At 46.0% G+C, this 25,155-nt stretch overlaps 1 protein-coding gene across 1 annotated transcript in view; it reads left to right on the top strand.

The window, feature by feature from the left end:
- The window catches only part of FASN (fatty acid synthase), a 162,333-nt gene that overhangs the window by 12,441 nt on the left and 124,737 nt on the right, over positions 1–25,155 (top strand). The window contains exon 2 of the mRNA XM_063961239.1: positions 24,568–24,701. Within this exon, the coding sequence (XP_063817309.1) occupies positions 24,575–24,701 (127 nt within the window). The 5' untranslated portion in view covers positions 24,568–24,574. The remainder of the gene's footprint in view (positions 1–24,567; positions 24,702–25,155) is intronic.

Genomic DNA, 25,155 nt, shown 5'->3' with positions numbered 1-25,155 from the left:
AGCAGAGTAAAACAAATCAATACCATCAAGCCTATGGTCTCGTAGTCGTGCGAGGCGAGGTACAAAATCCACATAATATAAATACCAAAACGGGTGGAGGAACCCAGGTCGGTTACATAAGTCCCAGAAAACCAGGCCACCATTAAGGCACGATACGTCTCAAAGCTTGAGGGCAGGGGAGGAGTATCTAGAATTGATCCAGAAGGACCATATTTTCCCGTATTTAGAGAGAGCATTGTTTTTCATATAAACATACCGATCTTTCAATACGGTGTCGTTCACCAAGGCTTTGAATGCAGACATCGTAGGAGAATGTGGGGCCATCCATGTCCGCGCTATGCATACCTTAGCAAGGGCGCAAATGCTACGAGCATACAATCCTTCCCACCGGGGCCCAGAATCAGGCCCTCCCACCCCCAAAATGCAGAATCCCGGAGTCAGCATGCCTCTCGGTATTCCCGTATGTTCCAGAATCGACCCGACCCCAGCCCAAAACACCTGCAAGGATGGACACTCCCACACTAGATGCCAGAATGATCCGCCAGCAGTCCCGCATTTAGGACAAGTGGCAGCACCACCAGCCCCGAATCTGGCCAACCTGCTCGGCGTCATATACGATCTGTGCAGTATAAAGAGTTGAATTTGTTGGAACCGCAGTGATTTGGTGACCTGGCCGAGTTCCCCAGCGCGACCCCCCACTCCTCCACATCTATAGGGCCTAAGTCATGCTCCCAACGTTCCCGAAGGTTCGAGAGCGGGTCTGCATGAATTGTTGCAAGAAGGTACGAGTAGGTGAAGGATATCACCTTGACCCGACCCAATGCACATAAAAAGGTCTTAATGGGGAAGGGGAGGAGCGCCGGGGGAGAATCCCCGAACTGTGATTGTAAGGCGTGTCGGAGCTGCAAATATCTGTAAAAGTAAGAGTTCGGGAGACCAAACTCCTCTTTTAGGTGCTGAAAGGATTTCAGAGCACCGTCGCTATACAGCTGGGATATGGAAGTCACAGAGTACGGGGCCCACACCCCCGCTCCCTCCAAGGACCCCATCTCACGAAGCGATGCGGAGTGCCAAAGAGGAGTATCCGGGTCCATACCATCATACCCAAACATGCCTGTCAAGGCCAGCCAAATCTTCATGGCCTGAAAAACAATAGGAGGAGACAGTCGGGAAGCGCTCCCTCCCACCAATATCTGCGCCGGGGAAAGGTCCGGGTAATAGCACCTGAGAAACGCCCAACATAACTCGGCCTCCTCTCCTCTCCGTAACCAAATGCCAATGTGAGCTAACTGGGCCGCATAATAGTACAGTTGGAAGTGAGGCAAGGCCAATCCCCCGTCTGCTTTTTGTCTAGTAAGGGTAGTCAACTTTATTCTAGGCCTTTTATTGGCCCATACCAGTGATGTCAATATACTGTTTAACTTCTTAAAGAAGGCCAAAAAGACGTACACAGGGGATTGTGAAAAAACATACAGTAGCTTGGGCAAAACTATCATTTTAATAAGGCTAACCCTACCCGTCATTGTCAGTGGGAGTTTACACCAGGCCCTTGACTTGCGTACGATCATGTGTACAAGAGGGTCAAAGTTCAAGGGTATATAGTCCGAGGGGTCGTTAGTAACCTGGATCCCAAGGTATTTAAACTGGCTCGTCCAGCACAGTGGGAGGGGTATCTTCGGGACCTGGGGAGGAGAACCCATGATGGGCATTATAAATGATTTGGACCAGTTTATACGGAGACCTGAGAAGCTGCCAAAGGTCTCTATGACCTGCAGCACTACAGGCATATCCACGGCATAGTCATGTAAGAACAGCAACAGGTCATCCGCATAAAGGGCTATTTTGTCAGTGCAGGGGCCCGTTACAACTCCCCCAATGTCCGAATGCGATCTAACCAGACAAGCCAGGGGCTCGATGGCTATGGCAAATAAGGCGGGGGAAAGGGGGCATCCCTGTCTGGTGCCCCGAGTCAGGGTGAAGGAGGAGGATATATAGCCGTTGACCAAGATCCTGGCACGTGGATTTTTATAGAGTAGTTTGATCCATTGTATAAAATTAGGACCAAAGCCCATATATTTCATGACTCCCCACAGATAGGACCATTCAACGCTGTCGAAGGCCTTAGCCGCGTCCAGCGAAACTACAACCGCGTCCGAGGGGAAATCATGTGGAGCCTGTAATACAGTATAGAGCCTACGCAAATTGATGGACGTGGATTTCCCCGGCATAAAGCCAGATTGATCCCGATGTATTACCGTTTGGATAACCAGGTTAAGCCGTACCGCGAGGATTTTTGCCAGGATCTTGGCATCGGTAGGGATAAGGTAGATTGGTCTATAGGACTCCATCAATTTGGGGTCCTTGCCGGGCTTTGGCAGTACAATAATAACTGCCTCGGACATTGAGGGAGGAAGGTGATTGGAGGCAAATATATCAGTGTACATCTCAAGTAGTTTTGGGCCAAAGAACTGCACATACTGTTTGTACAGCTCGGTGGGAATGCCGTCACTTCCCGGAGACTTACCACCGGGACACATTCCTATCGCCGCCGTCATTTCCTCTAAAGTCAAGGGCGCATCTAAAGAATCCCTAGCCTCAGGGGGAAGCTTTGGAAGGGGTATATTAGACAAGTACATATCTAAGTCCCCCTCGGAGCACGTCATCTGAGAGTCATAAATCTCCCTGAAGTACGAAAGGAACAGCTGTACCATGTCAGGGGTATTGCTCACCATGGAGCCGTCAGGGCCAGACATCTGCACTATCGTATTCCCAGGACGATCATAGTGCACCAAATGAGCTAATAAACTACCTGGCCTGTCTGCCTGCATATATATAATAGTTGCCCTGAACAAGAGGGAGCGTGCATTTTTGTCGGAGAGGTGAGCCAGCCAAGCCTCTTTAGCTAACAACCACCGTACCATTAGAGCGGAAGTGCCCTCCGCCAAGTATCTGGTCTCTAGAAACCTATAGTCATACTCAAGCTGTCGCTCCATCGCTCTGTACTCTAACTTGCGGGTAGCAATTTTTTCCAATCAGTGTACCACGCAAATATGCTTTGAATGTGTCCCAGACAATATGTACCGGGACCGAGCCCACATTATCCGCAGAAAAGCCCTCCCACCTGGACTTTAAATCCGGGCATTATCATAACTGAATCAACCAGGATGGATGCAACCTCCAGTAAGACTGTCCCCTCCGGCACTCCACGTCGAGAGACAACAACATGGGCGAGTGGTCAGACACCCCGCGCGCTTCATAATGAACATCCGTTACACTAGGTAGAAGCTCGGGCGAGACCAGGGCCAGGTCGATTCTGGAGAATGTGCCATACGTACCAGAGTAGCATAAGTACTTCCTAAGTGTAGGGTGCCGAACCCTCCAAATATCCACCCACTGCATGCTATCTATAACATCCGCAAACTTAGAGTGAGAAGTTGACTGGCCACCTCCCGCCCCCGGACCTCGAGAGGACCTCCATCTATCCAGGGAGACATCCAGCACGTTATTAAAATCCCCCAGACATATAACAGGAATATGGGGGGATGAAGCAATAAACGATGCAGATTTCAGCAGGACATCATATGAAAACGGGGGGGGGGGGGGGGATGTAGACAGACAAAATGAGTAAAGCACGGGAGTTCAGCTTACATTCCATAAACACAAACCTGCCGTATGGATCAGTGTTCACCGTGATCAATTCAAACTGTACGGTTCTCCGTATCATTACCGATACTCCCCTGGAAGAGGAGGAGTAAGAGGAATGATACTCCCAGCCCACCCAAGGCCTATGGAGCGACAACAGCGTATTTCCCTCCAAATAAGTTTTGCTCAAACAGATGACGTCCGGGCCATATTTCTTAATCATTTTGAATACCAGGGACCGCTTTACTTTATTATTAATGCCCCGGACGTTCCATGCCAAAATCTTTAAAGCAGACATGTCGTACCATGCATATTCTGAGACGCAGCGCCTTGTGAAAGCCCAAGCAGCAGCATTGTCTGGGCTCCTACCTGCCCCTGCAGAGTGCTACCCCGGAACCCATGACCCCTGAAATAGCACAACCTCACCTCGCATAAGAATAGGCCATCATATGAAAAACAAAAAACAATACAAAACAGAAATAAAAACATATCAGAAAAATAAACAGCATCCCCACAATATCCCCCCTCCCCGTATACCTCCCTGAACTGTGACATACACATATCCCTAACAAACCACCAACCCTGGTAGCCCAAGAAAGCCTACGACAGCACTATACACAGCAAACAGACCCAAAGGGAAAGAAACCCTTAATACTGTATGTAAAGTCACTGCTCAACAATGTCTAGAACAACCATGACCAGGGGAAGCACCCCGGACGTATACTTGCGTATTGATGGCCCATGGAGAAAGGTAGCTGGGCGTCAGTCCGGAGCCAGCTGGCGGGCACCCGGAGCATATCTGTCCAGCCAGGCCGCCGCCTCCCTCGGAGTGTTGAAGAACTTAGTTTCCCCGTCCGCCACCACACGCAGCCGAGAGGGGAACAGCATCGAATAGGGGAGATTCAGGTCGCGAAGTCGCCGCTTGACAGGCAGAAACTGGGCCCGGTCTTTTTGGACATCCGCAGCGAAATCCGGAAATACTGACACCCGGACACCATTTCGAATCAGGGGGCCCTTCGTGTGACCCAGGCGTAGAACAGAGTCTCGGTCTTTATAGTGTAGAAACTTGGCTATAAATGTCCGCGGCGGGGCCCCTGGGGGCAGAGGCCGGAACGGTACCCGATGCGCCCGCTCCACTGCAAACTGGGATGTAAAGGATTCAGCGCCATACGCTTCTGTCAGCCAGGATTCCAGGAAGTCCTCAGGATGTGCCCCTTCCTCCTTCTCAGGCAAGCCCACGAATCTTACGTTGTTTCTGCGAAGTCGTCCCTCCATATCCAGGAGTTTAGTTTGCAGTGTAGAGACTTGCTGTGTAACCGCAGAAACAGACCGTTGGAGGGGGCCGCTGAGGTCTTCCAAATTAGAGACCCGCGTCTCCGTTTCTCCCACTCTCTCCCGGACCCGCTGAACATCCTGGCGTAATAAGGATAGGTCACACTGCACCTTCTCCATTTTGTCCGACAGTCGCTGTTCACTGGCCGTTATGGCCTCCAGGACCTGCTGAATGGAAGGAGGAGGTGGCTGCACGTCCGCGCCCGAGTCGGCCCCAGCCGGGGGAGTCGGCTGAGCAGCCGGTTGACGGGCAAACTTCTCCAATTTAGCCGCCGCCGCACTCTGGCCACCCTTCACCATGGTGGCAAGGCTCAGGCAGCACTCAAGGTCCCTGTATTCAGTGTCAGAAAGCACAGCAGAGGGGAGGAGGTATAATGTCAGCAGCACTCCAGGGCATCCAACAGGAGAGTACAGCGGAGGGGGGGGGGGGGGGGGGGGCAAAGGGGCCTGGGGCGGTATGATAATGTATAATATGTAGTGTTCCACAAAGATAGGACAGTCCATGCCCAGAGCAGTTCCCTCAGCCCTGCAGTCCCCACGAGTGCATAGAGTCACTCAGGCAGGATATGTGAGGAAAGCTGCAGCCAAGATGGCCGCCGGATTATGCAGTCTCTACCTTCCCTGTACAAGGAGCTCGATTCCAGGCTCCAGGGGGGCAGAAGCGGCTGGAAGAAACAACCAGGGGACACAGGTGAGGGGCGCCGCTCACCCCAGGCACAGGGGAAGCCAATTCCCGGCGCAAATTGAGCTCAGGGATCCTCTGGTGGCCTAGGCCCAGGAGTCGGGCGGCCGCTGGTGCAGGCTGGGAGCTCCGGAACAGGTCCGCAAATGATGCCCGCCGCCTCCCCACAGACAGTGCTCTATGCCAGGCCGGGTTTGAGCCTCAGAAGGGGCCCCAGGATGGGTTCAGGATCTATCCGTCCGGGGAGCTCCACCAACCTGCTTCCTACCTGCTCACCGCCGTGGCCACGCCCCCAGATTTCATTTATATATTTAAATTAATTTTATAATCTGGGTTGTTGTTTTAGGGGGTCATTCAGACCTGATCGCTGCTGTGCATTTTCGCACAGCGGTCGATCAGGTCCTCACTGCACTTATGCACCGTGACGGGATGGTGCGAAAAATCCAATTGCACAGGCGTTCGCAAGGTGATTAATAGGAAGAGGCCATTTGTGGGTGGAAACTGACATTTACAGGGAGTGTCATGAAAAACGAAGGCGAATATACACTTCCCCTGGAGGTGGCGACTATCTGAACGCAGGACAGCAACATTTGCAGCCCAGCGATCAGATCTGTTGACCCCCATAGTTTGTAGCTCTTTGTTACACAATGGGGCTGATGCAAGGTTTGAAAACAATTTATTCCTACACTCCGGGTGTAATAAGCAGTGTCGGTATACTGACCTTCGGATACCATACTGATCCACATTCAAAGTCAGGCTTCTGTTGTGAGTATCTTCATCATCATTCTGTATTTGCACCTGCTAGTTATATGGCCTGGACAGGTGTTTCTGTGTCTCTGTGCACCTACTTTAAACCCCCATACATCAGTGATGTATTGGGGCAGTGTCCCGATCGTTCAACAACTGGGGCGGGGAATTGGGAATATTGATACCGGTTGAAACTGCCCTGATCGGCAAATCAAGCATTTTTAACATGTTTAGATTCCCTGATAGATCGCTGATCATTGCTGGTAACTGATCCTCAAATTCGGTCGGCAGGTCCCGCTTCATCAGGGAATCGCTGGATAGATATATAGGGGCCTTTACTCAAGTTATTTAAGTCCATCCCTTTCCTCACTCATCCCGCCCCTCTAGATGGAAGCTGGAGTACTGGTCACATTCACGCAAATCTGTACAGGGGCATATGTGTGATACTCAAACTGGTTTAGGTCTCACATACAAGCATTGGGGTATATTTACTAAGGTCCCGATTTTGAGCGAGATGCCGTTTTTTCATCAAAGTGTCATCTCGGTAATTTACTAAGCAAAAATCACGGCAGTGATGAGGGCATTCGTAATATTTTGGAAGTCCTAGGAAAAAATCACGAATCAATACACCATCGGTCAAATACGCCTGCAATTTGCTAGAAATCGGGAATTTACTAAAAAGTGCAAAACACAAACACTGCCGACAATAGCCAAACACTGCCGTGATAAAATACAAATCGTGAAAAAGTGCTAAAAAAAAACAGACCTGCTTTTTTATCCCGTGTTTATATAGGCATGCACGGATCCATGAGATCCGTGCATGTTTTTCAGTGGGAACGGGGGGGAAATGTTATAAATTTTCTGAAAAAAAAATTGCGTGGGGTCCCCCCTCCTAAGGCAAACCAGCCTCGGGCTCTTTGAGCCGATCCTGGTTGCAGAAATATGGGAAAAAAATGGACAGGGGTTCCCCCATATTTAAGCAACCAGCATCGGGCTCTGCGCCTGGTCCTGGTTCCAAAAATACGGGGGACAAAAAGAGTAGGGGTCCCCCGTATTTTTGAAACCAGCACCGGGCTCCACTAGCTGGACAGATAATGCCACAGCCGGGGGTCACTTTTATACAGTGCCTTGCGGCCGTGGCATCAAATATCCAACTAGTCACCCCTGGCCGGGGTACCCTGGGGGAGTGGGGACCCCTTCAATCAAGGGGTGTCCCCCCCCCCAGCCACCCAAGGGCCAGGGGTGAAGCCCGAGGCTGTCCCCCCCATCCAATAGGCTGCGAATGGGGGGCTGATAGCCTTTGTGAAAAGTGATTGATATTGTTTTTAGTAGCAGTACTACAAGGCCCAGCAAGCCTCCCCCGCAAGCTGGTACTTGGAGAACCACAAGTACCAGCATGCGGCGGAAAAACGGGCCCGCTGGTACCTGTAGTACTACTACTAAAATAATACCCCAATAAAGACAACACACACACACCTTGAAAGTATAACTTTAATACATCCATCCACACCTCCATATACACATACTTACCTTATGTTCACACGAGGGTCGGTCCTCTTCTCCAGTAGAATCCATTGTGTACCTGTAGAAAAAATTATACTCACATAATCCAGTGTTTTCGGCCCCTCGGTAAATCCTTTTGTAATCCACGTACTTGAAAAAATAAAAAAACGGATACCCGACCACGAACTGAAAGGGGACCCATGTTTTCACATGGGTCCCCTTTCCCCGAATGCCAGAAACCCACTCTGACTGATGTCTAAGTGGGTTTCTTCAGCCAATCAGGGAGCGCTACGTTTGGCACCCTCCTGATCGGCTGTGTGCTCCTGTACTGTATGACAGGCGGCACACGGCAGTGTTACAATGTAGCGCCTATGCGCTCCATTGTAACCAATGGTGGGAACTTTCAGGTCAGCGGTTGACCGAAAGTGACCTCACCGCTGACTACAAAGTTCCCACCATTGGTTACAATGGAGCGCATAGGCGCTACATTGTAACACTGCCGTGTGCCGCCTGTCAGACAGTACAGGAGCACACAGCCGATCAGGAGGGTGCCACAACGTAGCGCTCCCTGATTGGCTGAAGAAACCCACTTAGACATCAGTCAGAGTGGGTTTCTGGCATTCGGGGAAAGGGGACCCATGTGAAAACATGGGTCCCCTTTCAGTTCGTGGTCGGGTATCCGTTTTTTTCTTTTTTCAAGTACGTGGATTACAAAAGGATTTACCGAGGAGCCGAAAACACTGGATTATGTGAGTATAATTTTTTCTACAGGTACACCATGGATTCTACTGGAGAAGAGGACCGACCTGCGTGGGAACATAAGGTAAGTAATAAGTATGTGTATATGGAGGTGTGGATGGATGTATTAAAGTTATACTTTCAAGGTGTGTGTGTGTTGTCTTTATTGGGGTATTTTTTTAGTAGTAGTACTACAGGTACCAGCGGGCCCGTTTTTCCGCCGCATGCTGGTACTTGTGGTTCTCCAAGTACCAGCTTGCGGGGGAGGCTTGCTGGGCCTTGTAGTACTGCTACTAAAAACAATATCAATCACTTTTCACAAAGGCTATCAGCCCCCCATCCGCAGCCTATTGGATGGGGGGGACAGCCTCGGGCTGCACCCCTGGCCCTTGGGTGGCTGGGGGGGGGACCCCTTGATTGAAGGGGTCCCCACTCCCCCAGGGTACCCCGGCCAGGGGTGACTAGTTGGATATTTGATGCCACGGCCGCAAGGCACTGTATAAAAGTGACCCCCGGCTGTGGCATTATCTGTCCAGCTAGTGGAGCCCGGTGCTGGTTTCAAAAATACGGGGGACCCCTACACTTTTTGTCCCCCGTATTTTTGGAACCAGGACCAGGCGCAGAGCCCGATGCTGGTTGCTTAAATATGGGGGAACCCCTGTCCATTTTTTTCCCATATTTCTGCAACCAGGATCGGCTCAAAGAGCCCGAGGCTGGTTTGCCTTAGGAGGGGGGACCCTACGCAAATTTTTTTTAACATTTAAACTTTATTTTTTTGTTAAACAAAGTGCACATTGAAGCCCAGCACGGATCTCTCAGATCCGGCCGAGATTCATTGTATTAAAGTCGGCAGTGTTTTACAAGTCACTCACGTAAAACACTGCAAAAAAAAACGAATGACATCGACATCGGAAAACCCGAAAATGCAGAATACGGCAGCTTAGTAAATTAGTCGTAATCAATTCAAAAAGTTGCATATTTACACTTTCGATGTCATTCGTGATTGAACTTTGACCTCATACGGGAAAACACGAATCTTAGTAAATTTACCCCATACAATTTGAATGTTAAGACTCCTGGAATTTTAAAATGAGTTGTACACAAAAATGTAAGTAAATATTTATATTTACAACAGTCTTGCTATTTTAACAGGCTAGTAATGCTTACCTGCGCAATATATGTCTGTATCTGAAATAGGGTTAATATATAAGAATGTTGTCGATGATGGAATGTACCACACAAGTCTGTCTCTAGAATAGGATTATTGTTAAAGAACGTTGTGGATTATGGGATGAACCACACAAATCTGTTTCTAGAATATAATTATTATTAATAGTTGTTGTGGAATATGGCAGTGGTTCCCAAACTGTGAGCCTAGGCACCCTGGGGTGCCTCGGGACACTTGCAGGGGTGCCTTGGATTGGTGGTCCAGGACCAATTCAAATTATTTATGATTAATGTAATAGGCAAAACCAGTGCTGGTGGCTGTCAATCATAGAATATGTGGACAAACAGAAGCATATCCTGTCCCTCACCACATAACTGACCCTAAGGATGACATATAAACACAATTTAATTCATTTAACATTTATTTCTAAATTTCTCAATCAGAAAATTTGGCCTGGGGTTGCCGCGTAAAAGATTCTGATACTCTAGGGCGCCATGATTCAAAAATGTTTGAGAACCACTGGATTATGGGATGAAACACAAATCTGTTTCTAGAATAGAATTGTTATTAAAGAATGTTGTGGATTATGGGATGAAACACACAAATCTGTCTCAAGAATAGAATTATTATTAAAGAATGTTATGGATTATGGGATGAACCACACAAGCTTGTCTCTAGAACAGAATTATTATTAAAGAATATTGGAGATATTGGGATGCGCTATACAAGTCTCTAGAATAGGCTATTTTAGAATATTGTGGATAATGCTAATGGAATTTACCAAACAGGTCTATCTCGGGGGGTGGTATTCAGTTTGCAGGCTGTTGGGATCCCGGCGCTCGTTATACTGGCGCCGGCATCCCGACACCCGGCATATTGACACCTATTCTCCCTCTTGGGGGTCCACGAACCCCTTGGAGGGAGATGAGCGCCACCATGTCCGCAGCATGGCAAGCGCAGCGTGGCGAGCACAGCGAGCCCGCAAGGGGCTCATTTGCGCTCGCTCCGCTGTCGGCATGCCGGCGGACGGGATCCTGGCACCGGTGTGCTGGCCGCCGGGAACGTGTCCGCCGGCAAACCATACTACACCCATCTCGAGAATAGATGTATTTTTGTACAGCATTGGTGTAATGGTTAGCATTACTACATCACAGCAATGAGGTCTTGAGTTCGATTTCTATCACCAACCTAACTGTGGAGTTTCTATAGTCTCCCGTGCTTGCGTGGGTTTCCTTCAGGTACTCAGGTTTTCTCCCACTATCCAAAATATACTGGTATATATATTGTCTACCAACAAAAATGAACCCTAATGTGTATGTGTCTACACATGATAAGGAATTTTTAGATTGTAAACTCCTTGGGCAGGAATTGATTGTGAATGGACAAATTTTCTCTATAAAGCGCTACAGAATATTTTTGCGCTATATGTTGTGGATTATAGGGTTCTTTAGAATATAATTATTATCTGAGAATGTTGTGGATGATGGAATGCGCCGCACAGGTCTATGTTTCAAAAAGGATTATTATCTAAGAATATTGTTGATAATGAGAAATATCACGCAGGTCTTCTCCATATGATTATTATCTGAAAATGTTGTGGATGATGAATTATAACCCTCAGATTTGTGTCTATAATATGATTAATATCTGGGAATATAGGGTTAAAAGGATATCACAAATATATCTTTGGATTATGATTATTTGGAAATGTTGAGGCTGCTGGAATGTACCACACTGATATGTCTCTACCATATAGGACTGTCTGTAGAATAGTGTTATTATATGGGAATGATGGGGTGTACCTAGGGTTGCCACCTCTCCCTGATTTCCTGGATTCTCCAGTATTTGGTGGCAACCCTCCAGGAGGTTTTTCGGCACATCTTCCTCAGCGTCTTCCCGAGCTGCGGTGGTGAAGTAATGCCGGCCCGGCTCATGTGAGAAGAGCAACGAGAGCTGACAGGCATGTCACACATATATTTATAATATAATGAGCATGCATGAAACAAATAGAGGCTCAAGTTATATATAGATTTATGTATATTTTTTAATCACTAACAGACACCTTTTAGTAGTGCATTTGTTTGTTTAACCTGTTGAAGCTTGATATTGATTAGGTTGTGTGCAACACTTACACTTCCATGATTCTTCCCTCTTTCACACAATCTAGTTTAAGGCACCAAATGCCTGTAATGTATCCAAGTGGCGACTATTATATTCCTATTTATATAGATACACTGTTTCATTTACATTGTTTGTATGTAAAATATTTTATAAATATGGTGCATCATTTTATTTACATGAGCATTGCTTGGGGCCGTGGGGGGGGGTTGTTGGGATTAGGGGGGTGGATCTCCAGGAATCGATGATGCATGAGGTGGCAACCCTAGGTGTACCATATACAATGACCTCTAGAGTAAGTTGTTATCCAGAATATGTGGATAATAGAATGTGACGCCCAGATCTGAAAATGATGACGGTGATGGCTGTAGAATACAATATTATAATAGTATCTAAGAATATTGTAGATAACTGGACGTATATAGATCTTTGAATAGTATTTATATGACATTGTTCTAAATGATGGTATGTTACACCAGGCATGTCTCTAGAATAAATGTATTATCTGAGAATGTTGTGGATAACGGGATGTAGCACACAGGTGTGTCTACAGAACAGAAATAATATAGCAATTTTAGGGATTATAGGATACCAGTCAGATCTCTCTCTACCATATGCAAAAATATTGTATATTATGGGATATTGTATAATATTGTATATTATGGGATTGCCCCCGCTAACATCACTGCCTCTTCATTACGGGTTCAGTCTGGATGCCTCAATACCACCAAAGCAGCCCAAACCCCACCCAAAAGAGAATCACCTAGCTTCATCAGGCTGGTGTGCCGTTCCCCAGCAAGTGTCGCCCATAGGAAAAACTACCACTGCATCTGAGACTATTGAAGATGATATTGTGTACCATACAGGTGGATCCCAGGATGGGCTCCTGGGATCCGCCTGCATGGTACACCAAGGAAAAATGCATTGTTATTTAAATTAAGAATAATAAATTAGTAATAATAACTTATGTTTTTATTTTTAAAGATTTTTTCAGTGTAATTTTTTTGTCAGCAAGTGCAAATGAAAGCTCAAGACAGAGCTTTCCCTTCCACTGTGCGTGTGCCACTGGATAGTGGGATGACTCATGCAGATATTATTGCAGACTGGACCAGTGTAGGGATGGCCATCGGTAGGTTATCCATCAATGGTCACCATCGATGGTACCATTGATGGATAACCTCGATAGTGTAAAACCATCTGTAAAGGAACCATCGATGAGTTTACCCATCAATGGTCACCCCCTGTATTACTGTTCCCTGTAATACAGGCCAATCAGAGCCAGGGTGTGTGGCTTCACAGGTGTCAGGGGGCGGGGCTAGTCTCAGTGCTCTGACACTATGAGGGAAAAAAATAATAATTCGGTAGCACTAAACCATCGATGGTGGGAAACCACCTGATTCTCCCCCATCGATGGTAAAAGTATTCGACATTGGTCATAGACCATCGATGATTTTCGAATCATTGATGGTCGATGGCCATCCCCAGGCCAGTGTGATCTTATTGCTGTTGTCTGCAGCTATGCTTATGATTTTACCACCAGTATTTAGCAATACTTACCTTACAGGGACATGTGGCAGTGTCGGCCTCCTTAACATTCTTATTTTCTTGGTTTCCAGAAGCCTGATGCTACCAGTGAAGGGTGAATGTGTAGTGCACATGCGCATAGCTGTTTATGCCAGCGGGGGCCCAGCAATGTCCCCCTATTGCCGGCAATGGGAGGGGGACCTTATCATAACACTCTATATGGAATACATATGGGAGACTGGCAGACAGGATGCCGGCTGTCAGTATACCGACAGCGGCATCCCGTCAGCTGAAATCCCTGCGGTGAGGTAGCGAGACCCCTCGCGGGCTCGCTGTGCTCACCACGATTCCGACTCGGTGGCCTCGCTTCTGATCCAGTGGCCACGCCACCATCCGAGTGGGAAAACGGTACTGCGGTTGGGATTGTGACCGCCGGCATTTCACCAGCTGTCGGGACTCCATCGTCGTTATCCTGAATGCTGGGATCCCGAAGGCCGGTATATTAACTGCATCCCCTGTATATAGATGGTGTTACCCAATGGTGGACAGCTAGGATTTCTTCCGCTTAATAAATATAGTTAAGCCACCTACCCCATAGGGTCTATGTGGACAGTGGTAATCCACAGTCAGTGCAAGTGGGAAGCCGCAACTTTATAAACTACTGCTTAATAAATAAACTCCACACAGTGAGGAACCATCTTCTCAACGGTGTACAAAACCCCTGTACGATGAACTAAAGATTTACATTTATTACTCATTGGTCCATAAGACCTTCTTTCAGTCTGCGGTAGTCCAGTAGGGAAGGGGGTATGTATTGCCCAGACAAGACTCTTTCATTTCTGCAGAACATGTAAGCTCTTATCCTATTACTTGTTCCCTGAAAATCCCTTTTTTGTACAAATGTACACTTTCTTTTATGGACTAATAAACTTTTTTTGTTTTTTTTAATCCTCTAGCAATTTGCTTTCCGTTGTACTTGTACCATTTCAGGTTATTCACTGAATTGAGCTCCTTAAATTTTAATTAAAACAGGAAAAATGGAGTAGTCTCTTTTCACGGTAGTGTATGTATACAAGTAGAGGATTCATCCATTGAATTTTGAAACTAGGGATTATAAACCTTATTAATTTGCACTAAAGGACATTAAACTATTATAGAACTGTAAAACCCCAGGTGCAGATTAAATAAATATTAATACATTTTTCATAACTGCAGATATTTAGTATCACCCAATTGTATCACAGAGAGATCGAAGCGGATATCTCCAATACCTGCTATGATCCCTCCATTCCCGACTTCAGCTGCAGCCCCCGCAGGTTTTTATTGGGGATGCGATGCTGCCAGATTTGCCAAGCCATTCCAGGGCTTGGTCCCTCGTTACCCTGTTGAAGCATATGGTCTACACTTTGCAAATTTAGCCAGGAGAGGGTTCCCCCAGAGCCCTCCCCTGCAATGGCTGCCGAGTTGTGGCGGCTCCAAAGGTGGGGTGCAACGCAGTCCAAATTTCAAATGGGGAGCCACACCAACTGCCAGTGAGTCAGTTTGGAATGACGGTGTGGTTCCCCTATTTGAACTTTGTGCTGCAGTCCCACCTCTGGAGCCACCACCACATGACTAGCATGCGTGGTCAGCAGGGACGTGCGGTGGGGTAAATGGCTCAGGAGGCACTGGTTAATACCAGAGGCAGATTTATACACAAAATATGAGCCACACAAATAAGATACAGCAGTATATACTGCTGGAAATTTGGTGAGTTTTGATCAGAGATGTGCGGAAAAGATAGGCAGAGGTCTACTCTTCTGGGATGTGGGAGATTATATTGAAATTTGTCAGAGTAGACAAAGAGTATTCAAGTGTGCCTTATATTGCTTAAAACTTTCTCATAACCAACCATAGATTTATCTGCAAGAGTTGGTTTGGGAAACGGACATATGGGAGACCTTGGAGCCACAGGTGTTGGCTTAGATTGAAGAGGGCTCCATGAAGGCCTTTATCTGTGTCCGAATAAAGGAAAGCAAATATAGAATATTATATTAATGATATCTACTCCCACCCTTCTCTGGGCCGTTTTACCAATAGCATCTGAACGCTCTTGGAGGGAGTATGGGGCTGAGGGTACCCTGGCTAATATAGGGTTGGGTAAGAAATCCCGGTGCTCAGCAACATAGCAGCCAGACATTTGCTGGTGCAGACTAGATACTGCATAATTACTGCCATTCCTCTCAGAGGGCCCAAACTTACTCTTGGCAGCTCTGTATACTAACAATTTTGTATTTTGTTTATATTTTTGTTCCTGCTTACCTCCAGTGAATTGTTATACAGTGGAGGCAACTGACTAAAAAACTGATTAACAATTAGAATAATTTGAAGTCCCTCCATAGACACAAATATGCAGATACGTTACTGATGTCCTGGAGCACAGACTTCCTATCCAAGTGCTGGCCTGTGTCATTCTCTGACTACCCACTGGGCAGATATTGATTTCACAAAAATTTGTATTTCAGGAATGTAATATATGTTTGTCTCTAGAGTTACCACAAAGTCTCCTGACCTTAAGTGTTTTTATTATTTTATGAAGGCCGTGGTGTCTGGTAGTTTCTAGGGGATCAGTGTGATATCTAGGCTGTCGAGATCCTGGAGGTCAGCTCGCCACGCATTGGGCCCGGTGGTGACCTTCAGTCGTCACACTGATCTATTCTCCCTCAGGTGGTGGCATGGACCACCACCCAAGTGGGGATTCCGGGCGGCGGGCGGGATTTTGACCACCGGCATTTCACCAGGTGTCAGGATCCCGTCAGCCGGCAGATTGCCTGCATACCGTTTCTAGCTATGCCCTTTTTGGTCATCTCTTAGCTCCCTGTAATTTACATTGCCATACTTTGCCTACCATTTGGGCGACATGAAGTGTAGCACTCAGTGTTTCAGGGGCAAAATGCAGATGCTCAAGTACTATAAAATCTGCCCCAGAGTGACAATCAAATATTCCAACACTTGTTCCAGACCCAAAGATACAGAGGAGCATGTACAGTGGTGGAGACACTTTCTGGTGCCGTGGCATTCAGCTTAAACTGCAGAATTTGGTGCCAACTCCTCTCAGTCTGTATTCTACGTAATGGACTCTTATGGTCCAGGGTTTGGAATTCTTCAATCTGAATAAATGCTTGTAAGCAGCAGACAGATGATACTGATGGATTGAAATACTTATTGATTATTACATAATCACAAATTACTTTGTGTTTCCCATCACCTCATAGAGCTGTCAATTGACATCTTCCTCAGGATTGTAGACACTCAGCACTGTTGTGACCATTGTAACTCTACTTATGTTACAGTATATACTGTCTTCTTTGCTACCCATGTGTGTCCTTTCCAATCATCATAATGAAATACAGGCATGTTGAGACCATGTTAAAAATAAAAACTAACAACAATTCCATTGGAAATCACAGAACAACTTATTGTGGGAATGATTCATGAGTGGACGCAGTAGTGGCTGCGACTTTTGCTGGATAGTAATGATGCAGCCAGGGGGCATCCTATTGAGACACCCACTGGCCTCAGCTCTAACCCGCCAATGTTCACACAAAAGTGCACCATCAATTGGACATCAACCTCACAATCGGACAGTACAGCAACCCTATAGTTGCTCAGAATGGGGGTAATTCAGACCTGATTGTTCGCTAGCTGGTTTATGCAGTCCTGCGTTCGCTTAGTCGCTGCCCACCGGGGAGTATTTTAGCTGTGCAAGTATGCGATCACATGTGCAGCCGAGCGGTACAAAAAACTTTGTGCAGTATCTGAGTTGCCTAGAACTTAGCCACTGTGATCACTTCAGCCTGTCCGGGACCGGAACTGACGTCAGACAGCCGCCCTGCAAAGGCTTTGACACACCTGCCTTTTTCCAACCACTCCCTGAAAACAGTCAGTTGCCACCCACAAACGCTTCTTCTAAATGGATTCTTCATAAAACCCATCGCACAGCAATGATCCGCTTTGTACCCATGCAATGCACCTGCGCATTGCGGTGCTTACACATGCCAGTTCTGACCTGATCGCAGCGCTGCAAAAAACTTTAGCGAGCGATCAAGTATGGATCACCCCCCATGTATGACGGTACGTGGCTACCAGCGCTAGTGAATTGCACAAACCCGCCATGCCCACCCCTGATAACCAGCCCCCAAATCACCGCCCAGGAACGCCTATTGGAATTGCATGGATCTCCATGCAATCCCAAACTGCGTCCCCAGCTGTAACCTTTGGGACACATGTGCTGAAGTAACACATCAGGAGCTAGCACCCTGTGATTTACTTGCGTACACCTCGGAATCACCCCCTATATCACAGAGAAGTACAATGTGGCCATAGTTTGCCTATTCACAGCTGTCAGTAGCTCTAATAGGTGGAATGCCACCAAATTTAGTAAGTATACCATTCAATGACACACAAGGAAATGTGTTTCTAAAATTTGCCAATAGCAGAAAATATGGCGATGTACAAGGCAAAATGCATGAGTACCAATAACTTTAAATTCAGTTTAAATTGTTTATTTTTCCTGTTTGTAAAAACTGAAAAAGAAACTGAACTGACCTTAAATTTTAATTCCAAAATCAGAAATGTGCACACTGAATTTAAGAGGGCAGGTACCTTTTCATATATTTCACCTTGTATGGCGCCATATTTTCCCCTATTGGCAGATTTTAGAACTAAATTTTCCCCCCACATAATCCTCCCAGTACCTTGAATAGTAGACTTATTACATTTGGTGACTATTAGTTAGAGCTACAGACAGATACGAATAGAGAAACTTCAATTAAGGCAACGTGGTATATAAATCTGTAGGGTGTCAGGGTGCCCCTTATAGTTTTCTTCAGCTCCTTTGTTAGTATAACCCTGTAAAGGAATGAGTTATCATGTAATACAACTACTATAAACTAGTAAAATTAATGTATTAGTCTTAAAGTGACAAACAAACAGAAACAAATGACACATAATCTCGGTTGTTGATACCTTGTGTATGGATCTTACGAGCTTCCTTTGTTTAACTAACTGACTCTCTGGTGGGTTCTATCAGGTCATCCAGCACATCTAAAGGTCTGAGCAGGTGTTCTGTAGGGATGGGCCTTGCACACGATATCAAGGGGCTTTCACTGTGACCAGTGTCGGACTGGAGCACGAAGGGCCCACCAAGGGTATGCAGTGGTAGGGGCCCATGATTAGAGGTGTGGCCAGCCTCCAAAGGGGGTGTGGACAGCCACCACAGAGGTTTGGCTAACCATTATAGAGTACCTGGTCTGGACTCCTTGATAATTTATATAGTAATTAATGCTAGTGCATGCATGATAATGTGCCAGATTAATGACAGCAATATACTCTAGAGAATACATCATAATCTTGTGCAGTATAAGGTAACATGTATAATATATAATTCAAGTGCACAGTCTAGAACCTGATCCCTAGAAGATGGAGGGCCCCCAGGCAGTGGGGCCTACCAGTGGTTTCCCCTGTACCCCTGTGGGCCAGTCCAAGCCTGACTGTGACCATCTATTGGTAACATTCTGCTACAGTAACCATCTAGTTTATTTCCATGTGGAATTGGTCTTTAAAATATAAAATAAATAAAAGTCAGTGGACATACATGAGAATAAAGTTAGAGAACATCTTGTCCTCGTGAGAGCTAACAGCCAAGAGAGAGGGGGAATATTTTACATGTCTGTGAATGCCCATAAAAATATACAAAAATACAACACTGATATACCTCTAACATTCTGCATTTGCCCCAGGTTTTTAAAATGTTTTCAGTGAATAGATTGATTGTTACCAAATCCAAACATTCACAAATCAGAGACCAAAGTGGCATAGTCTACTGAAATACTGGTCGGTTTTCATGGACAAGAGACGTGACGATTGCTGCATTTACATTATATTTAAGTTTGAAATTATGAAAATTTCTGAGAGAAAATAAAGTAACAAATAAATAAACAAAGTAACTCCCTCATATAGAACCCTGCATCAGGCATAATAGCAATGACCTTTTAGCATAGGGTTGTTCCTGGTGCATTAAGTGACCAGTCTGGACCTGCCAGCCTATGTAATGTGATGAAAGGTACGAAGGAACACTGACTATCCACTGTCAGGTGCTTAGAGCATTTTCTATATTCTACTTGTTATTGACCCTATTAATGAGGGATAAAGAGGGCAGAGCTATAAGTCAGACATGATCAAACAGTGCTTGTAATTAGTCACTATTATGTATATAAAGATTCCGGTTCAGTATGATTTCCCGATGGATGGGATGCCGGTGGTTAGAATACCGACAGCGGCATCCGTCCATCAGAGTCCCGACAGCCCCCTCTAAAATCCCCTACCCTAACCACTCCCTTGTGGGCTCCTAAACTTAACCCTCCCGGGTGACTCCTAACCATCCGGGTGGTGCCTAACCCTCCCCACTTGATAACTAACCCTAACCTCCCCTTCTGTGTGCCTAACCCTCCCTCCTGGGTTCCTAACCCTAACCTTCCGGGCCCTGCACCCTAACCCTCCTCCTGATTAAACCTAACCTCCCCACCCCACCCCCGCATCAGGACGCCAGTGCGTCCCGTTGTCAGGATGATTGGGATGCTGGCTTTTGATATTGTGATGCCGGTATCACGTGCGGCGTTGGTATCTAGACGCCGGAATTGCGTCCTCCTTTGGGATTCTGGCATCGGTATATCGATCGCCGAGATCCCGTCTGTCGGGAAGCTAGCTGCTTCACAAAGATTCACCAACCATCATACTTAACAGTCAGTGTAGTCAGTGGGGCATGTAAAGCTGGGTACACACCTATGCAGTTGTTGGGCTGATCTGGCCGTGCACACTGATCAGAGAATCACTCCGAGGAATGGAGCGTTTATTTGATCTGCTGAGTGATCTGCACGGTGTGTACCCAGCTTCAGAGTGAGGGATCTGGGACACATATTGAGGCTGATTCCAACTAGTTGGGAGCAAAACAAAAAGGGGTAACTTTGCATTTGCACCCGGGCAAACAATATTTCCATGCAGGGTAAATACTGTCTGCTTTTGCATGTAGCCCACACATACCGGTAACTTTATACGTACAATTCAATTTAGGTTTAAGCTAGGATGCGCTGCTCCCAAATGTAAATCTCTCTGCACATTTTAAATCTGCCCCACCAGAAACATGGTTGTGCCCAGGTGTATAGTGAGTTACTTGCTTTGTTTTTGCTTTGCCCCCAACTCTGAATCAGAACCAAAGTTTCAGAGATGCTTCCATCTGTAGAAAGGCCTCTTACGCCACAAAATGTGTTTCTCCTAAAGTTACAAGATGGGTAAATTAAGTAACATTACCTGTTAGCTGAAACAGAGTTCCAAACATTTTAAGGAGCTACATAGTCAAATGAAGTCCATTCTTGTAGTTTCTAATACAGTTTTCACACCGCAAACGCGGGTCGCACCCGGGAATTGTACACGGTTCCTTCTCGGGTGTGACCCGCCATGAGACCCCTTTCAGACTGGCAACGTGACCCGGCAGTATGCCAGGTCGGGTTGCCATCGGGGGCGGAGGTGGCGCTGGCGACATAGGGGGGAAGTTGCTGAGGCAGCGCTTGGAGATGAGGTCATCGTCACGCTGCCTCCTCCATAATGTGAACAGGTTCTGGAACACATCGTCCCAGGTAACCCGTTCACACCGCACCTGACCCAGTAATAACCCAGGAATAACCGTGCTTTATTCCCAGATTGAAATACCAGGTCAGGCAGCTCAGCTATTCAGGACTTACCCCTTTCACACAGCACATCGACCGGGCAATATACCGGGTTATTTGTGCGGTGTGAAAGGGGTATAAGATAGAAATAACCTTGACATAGAGAAACATTTTTATGTCAAGAACTTGGGTAAGGCACATTTAACTGGACATCTTATAAGGCTGTACATATTAGTTTTGGTACAGTGGGCTCTGTATGTTAGACTGGATTCCAGATAAGGCTCTGCATATTAGTCTTGGTACCGTGGGCTCTGTATGTTAGACTGGATTCCAGATAAGGCTCTGCATATTAGTCGTGGTGCAGTGGGCTCTGTATGTTAGACTGGATTCCAGATAAGGCTCTGCATATTAGTCGTGGTGCAGTGGGCTCTGTATGTTAGACTGGGCACCAAATGAGGCTTTGTGTATTAGTGTTGGTACAGTGGGCTCTGCATGTTAGACTGGACACCAGATATGGAGCTGCACGTTAGATTGGCACCTGATTTAAGTCTTTTTATTCGACATGACATGAATGGCTCTGCATATTAGACTGGACACCTGCGGGTATGTTTAGTAAAGATCGATTTCATCTATTTAAATTGACCAACATCGATGTTGTAGTTCTGGGTCTAAATCACACATTTACTAACAGATGATTTTTTACACTGTTTTTATAAACTATGTAAATTATGTGTGATTTAGACCCAGAAATACAACATCGATATTGATTGATTTAACTCGATTTAAAAATCAATGAAAATCAATCTTTAGTAAATATACCCCCTGCTATGGGACAGTCTATTAGACCCGGCACAAGACATGGTTTTCTTTGGGTGGCACTCAATATACCGGCTGTCGGGATCCCGACCGCCGGGATACTGACAACTATTCTCCCTCTTGGGGTGTCCACGACACCCCTGGAGGGAGAATAAATAGCGTGATGCACGTAGCGCGCTACAGTGCCAGCAGCGTGGCGAGTGCAGTGAGCCCACGCCCTGCTGCCGGCCACTCATAGTACATCCGTTTTCTTTATAGATGCAGCAAATATGGTTCTGCAAATTGATTATGCATCTTAAATGAGCACCACATACTGTATGGTCTTGCATATTACACTGGGCACCAAATATAGGCCACGCATGCAACCAGACAGACAGGGCACAAGGTACAAGTCTGCATGTTTGAGTAGGCATCAGGTATTGATCTGCATGTAATAGGCCCTACACACTTACCGATTACACTGAGCAATATGAACGATCTCGTTCATTAATGAACGAGATATCGTTCATATCGCTCAGTGTGTAGGCACCAACGATGAAACGATGCGCGACCCCGTTGTCCTTCATCGTTGGTGCTGGCTCGTTTATACATGCATGCCAATATGGACAATCTCGTCCATATTAGCATGCAGGGCTATGGGGCTGGGTGACGTCAGGGAGTAAAGAAACTTCACTCCTCCCGTCAGCGACCCCCCGCCTCCACGCCGCCGGGTCGTCTGTCGGCCATATTGGCCGTCGGTCAACTCGGCCAGTGTGTAGGGCCCTTCAGACTGTGCACCAGATATGTATTGATCTGCATATCTTTTGAGAGAGATAAATACCAACCAATTGGCTCTTGTCATTTTTCAGACACAGCCTGTAAAGTGGCAGTTAAACGCTCATATATGTATCAATGTGCAGCAATCATGGGTACTGGACATATTTGATAGCTGTGGATACTGAAGGTGCTTCTGGACCATGTTAAATGTATACTGAACTGACGCTGAACCAGGAAGCTGCTGTACAGTCATATACAGTAAGCAAGGCAGGCTCCGTCAGGCAGTGAGGGAAGGTTGCTGCTACAAGCTGTAACAATAGTTGCTGAATGCATTGTATTGTTGCCCAGGGTTCCACTTGTTTTATAAAACTAACCGTGCTGCTGCTGACTAGTAGCCTATTATAATCACTCAGTACTGTAAGTACCCTTAAGTACTACCATGGCATATTACTTGGTGTTATTGCTGTCATATCACTGGATACCTGTAGATAACTATGATATTGCTAAATAACCATGCTAGCATTTTATGGGGTGCTTATTTAAAAGGTGGTGATTGTTGGGTTTCATAAATGACTGAGAAAGAAAACAACTGGCTGTTGAATAGCGCCCCAAAATTATTTGAATGTATACACATAAATATCAATGACAATAATGATTATAATACTATCCTGGAAGACTGCGCATCCGTGAACACTATGTGTGATGTTATCAAATTGAAGAAAAAAAGGAAGGGGGGTACGGATGCGCTGAGTTTCAGGAAATAAGTAAACGTTGAGAGCCAACAATTAAACAGAACATATAAATTTATTGATATTAAAACCACATATATAACCTTAAGATAATATATTCGAAAACACCTATAAATGATCCAGTTCTAGGTGTCTAATAAGCATGAATTAGTGTTGGTTATGAATAAGAATAATGTCCATAGTTCATATAGCACTACTAATAATTTGGGCAAATAGCCGGCAGATGAAGTTAGAATGCAGTCCCAGGGTGTAACAAACTGAATTGGTTTTGAAATAAACGGCTGATAGTAAAATATCGAGCTGCAGTCTCGAAATTGTGAATGTGTGATATCACTGCATCTGAGCTGACTGTTTTACCTCTCCTGTGGGCTGGCGGCGGGCCGAGCGTCCTCGGCCAGATGTCCTGCAGTGCCCACTTGCGTTATGCAGCGTGATGGAGATGGAGGTAACCACCGAGATGTTCAGAATGGTTTCAACGATGGATTTGCAGAGCCGTGGTTAACCGTGGTTAACGGAAATGAAGGAGCTCAAGAACACTCACACTGGAATGATGCAGGTGATGAATTGTAACGACACCTGGGTGAAGGTGAAATGAGGGCGGAGTCCTAATGGACTCCGCCCTCATTTCACCTTCACCCAGGTGTCGTTACAATTCATCACCTGCATCATTCCAGTGTGAGTGTTCTTGAGCTCCTTCATTTCCGTTCACAATTTTGAGACTGCAGCTCGATATTTTACTATCAGCCGTTTATTTCAAAACCAATTCAGTTTGTTACACCCTGGGACTGCATTCTAACTTCATCTGCCGGCTATTTGCCCAAATTATTAGTAGTGCTATATGAAATATGGACATTATTCTTATTCATAACCAACACTAATTCATGCTTATTAGACACCTAGAACTGGATCATTTATAGGTGTTTTCGAATATATTATCTTAAGGTTATATATGTGGTTTTAATATCAATAAATTTATATGTTCTGTTTAATTGTTGGCTCTCAACGTTTACTTATTTCCTGAAACTCAGCGCATCCGTACCCCCCTTCCTTTTTTTCCATAAATGACTGACTACTCCTTGCTATCCACAGAGTGAACATGGAGGACATAGTGATAGCAGGAATAGCGGGGAGGCTGCCGGAATCAGACAATCTGCAGGAATTCTGGGAAAACCTCATAGGAGGAGTGGACATGGTAACAGAGGATGACAGAAGGTGGAAACCAGGTAAGTGTCACTGTTTAGCTTATTAGACTGGGTCTTAGTGAAGGACCTTATGAATAGCGCCTTTCCCAGTTTCCTGTACAGAAAAGGCAGGAGGAACATACAAATATCTATCTTTGTAATGAATTATACTGCAAATGTAACATCTCCGACTTGAATTCAGGGTCAGATTATGGAGCAGGTGGGGCTACAGCTCTAGGCCCTCACATAACAATAGACTCATCATCATGACAGCATTATGCTTAGCCACCAGCTGGCCACGTGATTGGCCATACATCAGAAGTTTTAAAATGTTATCTTTATTTTCCTCACAAAATTATGCAATTTTTCTACTTTCCGTATTTAGGGAGACATTGGGGCTGATAGTGTAGTAGATGTACACATCCAGATGACTCCGGCCACACCCACAAAGCAACAGCCACACCTACACAGCAGTGGTAACTGCTTCCCTGCTTCT

Source organism: Pseudophryne corroboree, chromosome 3 (assembly GCF_028390025.1).
Source record: "Pseudophryne corroboree isolate aPseCor3 chromosome 3, aPseCor3.hap2, whole genome shotgun sequence".
NCBI classification, from domain to species: Eukaryota; Metazoa; Chordata; class Amphibia; order Anura; family Myobatrachidae; genus Pseudophryne; species Pseudophryne corroboree.
The sequence above is the reverse complement of the archived record's forward strand: the minus strand, read 5'-3'. Positions and strand labels throughout refer to the sequence as shown.